This window comes from Bactrocera dorsalis, chromosome 2 (assembly GCF_023373825.1).
Source record: "Bactrocera dorsalis isolate Fly_Bdor chromosome 2, ASM2337382v1, whole genome shotgun sequence".
NCBI classification, from domain to species: Eukaryota; Metazoa; Arthropoda; class Insecta; order Diptera; family Tephritidae; genus Bactrocera; species Bactrocera dorsalis.
Genome location: NC_064304.1, coordinates 9,480,613 through 9,487,101, shown reverse-complemented (window position 1 = coordinate 9,487,101; position 6,489 = coordinate 9,480,613). Strand labels below are relative to the sequence as shown.

At 38.9% G+C, this 6,489-nt stretch overlaps 1 protein-coding gene across 1 annotated transcript; it reads right to left on the bottom strand.

Annotated features, from left to right (window-relative positions):
- Positions 1-918: 918 nt before the first annotated feature.
- Positions 919-4,945, bottom strand: LOC105234147 (BTB/POZ domain-containing protein KCTD12). The gene has a single exon (XM_011216425.4). It carries the CDS (start codon positions 4,258-4,260, stop codon positions 3,577-3,579), a length of 684 nt encoding a protein of 227 aa, XP_011214727.1. The 5' UTR covers positions 4,261-4,945; the 3' UTR covers positions 919-3,576.
- Positions 4,946-6,489: the final 1,544 nt, after the last annotated feature.

The following is a 6,489-nucleotide window of genomic DNA, read 5'->3' as shown; positions in this document are numbered from 1 at the left end:
TTTTCTTTCAAACAGCATCTACAAATGGCATTCGATAAGGTACTCAGATTACCACATGAATACGGATGTAGTAATGACCAGTTAGAACCTTTACAACTAGAAACAGCTAAAATAATTGAAAGCGAAGAGCTTACTAGTAGATCTTTTCGGGTAGCGACAGCGCAAGAATTAATGGTAACCCATTGTTAGGTTACCATAAACTCAAACTATTTATTCAATAGTAGAACGCACTAATATTCGAAGCTTTCTACCATTCTATTGATAGTTTGAACGTCAGTTCAGTTCAGTTATATATCAGTCATCTCTGTTCCCCCGAATATGATGGCAGCTTAAAGCAAAAATAAAATATATAGCTTTTGTGCAACATGTACAATATACAGTTAGCCAGGCGGCTTTGAAATGACTAATGTCGCTTAAAGTGACTTCAAAATTTTCTAGAGAAAGTATGTCAGTATCTTAAAGGTGTACCTGGTAAGGTAAGCTATGCAAAACAGGCGCTAACCTACAGCTAGACTCATGAAAAAGAGAATTTATATGCCTCTGACCACTTTCAGATATTTAATCGACAAACTGTTTGAAATTCTGGTTGAGTCTTGGTGGATTAAATTTCCGACTTCCTATGGAATATGGGCCGCACACTATTCATACTTAAAAGGCGTGATATACTCGTAAGAACTTTTAGTAGGAGTGCTAGCAGCTTACAGTCTAATAGATAGATATGCAAGTAAACTACGAGAGCCGAATAACGACCATTGTAGTAGTTAGTTAAAAGAGTAGAAGCCTACAAACATATCACATGCACGGCTTTGTATAGAAAAACAATCGCAACTAATAGTCGAGGGTTTCTTGAGGACGTCTCGAAAGGTGCACAAATAAAACTTTTCAGCTAGAAAACTATACCAACTATAATAAATATGTAAATTACCTAGTGCGGAAACAAAGTTACAGTTAGTGCCATCTGAAGCAACTCAAGCGAAATCAAAACTGCTTTGGTCATTAACCAACTGGAAGTGTTTTAGTAGTTCACACACTTACGAATTTTATGAACCTACGAGTATTCTCTTGATAGTTTTAGAGTTGTAATACATGTGTGCCACTTGTGAGACTAGCTTAATTTATTCTGTTAGAAATAGCACTATGATTGGTACACACGTATGTATATACACAATACATTAATTAAAGAAAAGCATAATGATGCCTATCATATGTGTGAGATCTTAACTAAATTAAATTAATAGACTGTATAAAATTGTTGCACAAACTGTCGGCAGTAAGACTTATCAGTGCTTTCCGAACAATATCAAGCGATGCTGTTGAAAATCCAGGGTAACGAATACGAGCATGTATACATGTTATCAGAGCCTTCTATAGGAGCCAAAAGAGAAGAGAGAGTCAAAAGCTTAACAATATGGCAGCAGCGGTGGCAAACCTCACTCATAGAACGGTGGACCCGCAGACTGATACTGAACATACTTGTAGATTTGTGGATGGATAGACAGGCGACATGTGAACCTGAACTTTCACCTAATACAAATACTATGTGAACATGGGTGTTTTAAAAACTACCAGTAGAGATTCCAGCACGACATTAGTTCGAATTATCCGACGTGTTCAAAGTGCTTTGAAAACTCTGCGCATGTGGAAAAAACTTAGAAACTCGGTGGTGGTGGAAAATTTTGACGACATTCATATCCCAGTCCATGAGAACTGGAAAGCTGTCAGCGAAGCCACAGCCTCAATCATGACAAAACTGCGATATATAGAGCAGATTAGGCGTCCATCAGTCCGTCCCATACAGACTTAAATGTTTTATCACTTCTACGAAGTAATACTTAAACCGGTGGTTCCGTGGGAGAATCTGGAGTTTAGAGTACTTAAAAAAGGGCAATCTGAAACTAGTTGTATATGAATATTTCGTAACTAAGCCAGTCAAATACTCATGGCTTGAAGCACAAGAAGTCATTTTAAGAAAAAGCGATACTCAAACAACTGCCTAGTTACCTCATACATCTATGTTTTTTTTCAATGTTTCATGTTTTTTTTACCATCAAATCGAAAACCTTTGAATCAACTCAATATATGATATGAGTGTGTGTAAGCTTGAGTAGCAATGTGCTCAATGTTGATTAAGTTACATTTGCTTAACGACAAAGAATGGTGGACTCTACAATCGCCTGCTTTTAACAATTCTACCAAACAAATGTTCATTGATTCACATGGATTTTTTTTTGAAAGTTTGATAAAAGTGCCACTCGGCCTGCATAAGTTAATTGTATGTTAAAATTCAAAAAAAGATTATCATCATAATTTTTTGTATTACTCACTGGAGTATAGGGCCTCAACTCACTTCTTGCCTCTAGAGATGCCAACTTGAAATTTATTTTTGTTATCAAAACTTGCATTTTATGTGGCCAGAGGCTGTAAACCAAGTGCGTCAAACACACAGGATCTCTTTTGGTTTTATAACACATTAAACGGTTGCCACAACAACAAAAATTTCGCAAATGACAAAAGGAAAGCACTTGTGCTTCAAGTCTTCTTGAGTGTTTACGTGTTGCAAGCATAGGCTGATATTCGAAACTTTAATTGCTGCCCATTTGCAGAGCTTTAGTTATAAAAAAAACGTCAATTGAAAGGCCAGCTTAGCACATTGAGTACTTTGTAGTTTATAGAGCCGGCCAGCTAATTACTTGCATGCGTGTCATTAAGCGAAATAGTTGATGTCACTTTATCTGCATGCAAATACTCATATCTTATATTTTATTTTAATTGCCGCACGTTTTGGTGCTTAAAATAAATATAAGCAAACGCTTAGCTATATATATATTTCTATATATGTATGTATGTATGCATTTTCCCACTTTACTTACGGTAAGTATTTACGCAGTTTTCTTCTATGCTTTTATTTCGTCCATTTCACGGAGCAAACACATACTATTTGTTGCATGTGTGTGTGTCAGCGTGTGCCTAACTAGTTAAGTGTACATACATAGTGAAATACATTTCTTGTCTTGACATGCATTAACTGTATTTTTTATCTTACACCACGTACAATATGGATGTTTTGACCTTCCCGTGCCACTAAAGGCGGTAGAAGCAAGTTGCCGCAGGCTGAGTGTTATTTAGCACGAGTGTGGCACGTTGCAAGTTGTAATAAAAAATGGAAAAAATACAACTGTGAGTATGGCTAATGGCACACACGCGCTCATTTGTGTGTGTGGCAGCGCAGAGAATTGCTTGCAATGACATGTTGCTTCGCATTGTGGCAAAGTTGTGTTGCAGAAGACTAGTTGAATGGCTTGGGGATATGAGTTGCCTGCGGTTATGTGCGCTGCCTTCTCATCACTTTCTTACAGCTTTGTGGCATATTTTGTTTATTTTTATGATGAGCTGCTTTCACACTACTTTCTTTACTTGCTTTGTCGCCACGCCAACAAATCTCTCACATACACATGCAACATAACAAGCGAACACCGCTGCTACTTACAATCTAAAAAAATGCGTACTTAAAATCGACGACTGTTGCTCAACCGCCACAACAACAACAACAACTGCTGTTTGGCCACCATCAACTGCTTATTCGCGCACAAAAACAAATTCATTATAGTGATTCCATCGATTCTCCTCTGTGTCCACACCCGGTTTGGGTTCCGCCACCGAGCCCGCCGTACCCGAACCACAACTGCCAGCCATGCGGAAGCCACGCTCGTGCAGCATATCGAAAGCCTGCTCGATGAAACAATGCTTGAGGAAAAAGCGTGATGTGTAACGATCCGGTCCACCATGATCGGGATCGCGTGACTCATTCAATGTATCACCGAAAATTTCGCGACACAACGCCACACGCCCGCAAACCAGGATACGTGAGAGTTTGCGAAACTTCACATCGGCCAGTCCGTCCTTGCCGAACTGGAAGCTGCCGCGATAGCCGATGGTGATGCAGCCGGGGGCACGCATATCGCTGGCGTTGCGTAGACACTCCAACATGCCGGTCAATTTGAAGTGTTCCGCTTCGCGCTGTAGGCGTTGCTTCTCGCGAAAGCCCTCCGGCAGGCTGAGCTGCTTATCGCGCAAATAATCCAGTATGTAGCGGAAGAGTACGCCATCGCGGTCCAGAAAGTAGCGTCCTTTGTTGTCCTTCACCAGTGCGTCGGTGTTGCTGAAGAGTTCGTGCAGCTGTGAGGACTTCTCCTGCAGCAGTGTGTCCAGCACGGTGGTGTAGTGTACGCCACCAACGTTCAGCTCAATGACTTCGGTCATATTGTATTGCGGTGTTTTAGTTTAGGGAAGCGTCTTAGTTTTTGATATTCATATATTATGAAAAAGATTTATTTTTTGTATATAATGGTTTCGATTTATGCACTTTCTAGCTGAGTTTTCACGTCACTTTTAGCAGCGTTATAGACACTTGTGTTTATTTTCAATAAAAATTTGCTTTATTTTATTTTAATTTTTCAAATAAAATAATTTTATTTTTATAAATAAATTGTTCTTTATTTTTTTTTTTATTCTTATCACTTTTTCACGTCTGAGTTCGCATATGTTAGTAGCGTCACGATTTTATTAATTCATATAGACAGCAAGTCAGCTATGCGCTCAGCATCCTCCACCTGCAGCTGTGCACCGTTCAATGCTGACTGTTCGCTTTTGTATCTACACTCTTGCTTTAAACTACAGCCAATTGCGCTGGCTGCTCTGCTCAGACAAATACTTGGGTTATCACTGCACTTCAGCTGACTTTTACGTTCGACGCTTATTTTTCGTTTAATTTTATGTTGCTGATTTTTTGTTCTGGCCACAAGTAACTGTATTTAATCACTCAGCTCATTCACACATATCAAGTTTATATATATCTTTTATTTCATTGAAAATTTTTTCTTATCGCCCGTTGGTCAGTAGCGCCTGTTTAACTGAAACGTCTACTGACGTTGAACTCTCGAGCTGAACTGAATGGAAACTGGACCGTCTGCTGGCTCCGTTGTCTTATACACACATACATATAATACTCACGTACACATAAATACTAGACACACACTCATATATATTTCCGACACAACCACACATACTCTTATTTCACATAAATTACATTCATTGCTTCAAAATATGCCTGTGCTGTGTGTCAGCCACTGCGTATACGCAACGTCCATGAACAGCAGGCAAGTTGGCGAAATTGTTTATCGCACTCTCTCTAAATCTTTCTCTCTCTCTTCATGCTTACAATTGTAAGTGAGCACATTGCTGAATGCTTTCACTCAGTGTCAGCTGTGTGCTTCTCTCTTCAGCGCTGTTTTGTTTATTTCTTTTTAGCTTCTTCCTTTTTCTACTTTTACGTTTTTGCTATTTTAATCTGGTTCCCGCCCCGCTGGTTAACAAGTGGTCAAGTGTTTACAAAGTCAAGGATTTCCCATTGCACTGACATGCACTAAACTGACTGGCTCTGCCACTGAACGCTTAGTGCTCTTATGGAGCCACTCAGCACAGATGTGTTCAGTGTTTTCATTGACAAAAAGAAAACAAATCACATACACTTATTAAATGTTCATATTTGCGCTGCCAGCGATTGTGTGCTGACAATGCACCAATAATAATCCCACCACTTTGGTTGCGGCAGATAATGGTGTGAGTCTGCGTTATTATAATGAGCGTAATTATTTGTGGGAAGTCGCGACTCATAGTGTTACATATATTTGATTTCATAAAATATGTTGTTTTAAATCATCCGAATTTAGTTTCTCCATTTTTTTGAACATTTCAAAATATAATAACTCAACTCCAAAAAATGAGGTCAAAATTAATTCTTTGTCTTTGCTCAATGTAGCAAAATTTTAAATCCAGAAGGGTGAATAAGAATTGTTTGTGTAATTTTGGTTCCCAAATGGTGAGTTTATAAATTATTTAACTTAGGTGCCTTTAGGTCGAAAAAGAAGTTTTGAAGTTTTGGAATATAAAGATGAAGAAGAAGGTAAAATGAAAACAAGATTTCAAAAATCCATGCCATATGCAACGGTGCAGTATCGTACCAAGAGTTGCTTGCCCATATTTCAGGCCTCTTTTTACGAACAGCTTTGCGCAAACGCCGCATAATACACAAGTAATATTCCTTGTTGACAGTTTGGCCGGTCGATAGGGATTCGCAGTGAACCCCACCTCGATAGTCGATAATAACTGTCAACATAACCTTAATTTTTGACTTGATTTGAGTTATTTTTCGGCTTCGGCTCACCTTTCCGACGATATTGGGCCGACTGATCATCTGTTTACGGGTAGTAAGCATATATTCAAGACTCATCGCCACAAATAATACATTTCATGACATCCTGGTTGTTGGAAAACATTGTGTCACGCACGTTAACGCGATACTGTTTTTCAAAACAAATTGAATGCTTTTGGAACCAGTCATGTTTTCAATTTTCTTAGGCCCAAACGGTCTACCGATATTCGAACGATGCCAGTAAGATGTCAAACTGTTAATCGTCATTCTCAAGCACC

Excerpts from the sequence above, each read along its gene's own strand:
- LOC105234147 (XM_011216425.4), bottom strand. The coding sequence starts at position 4,260 with ATGACCGAAGTCATTGAGCTGAACGTTGGTGGCGTACACTACACCACC.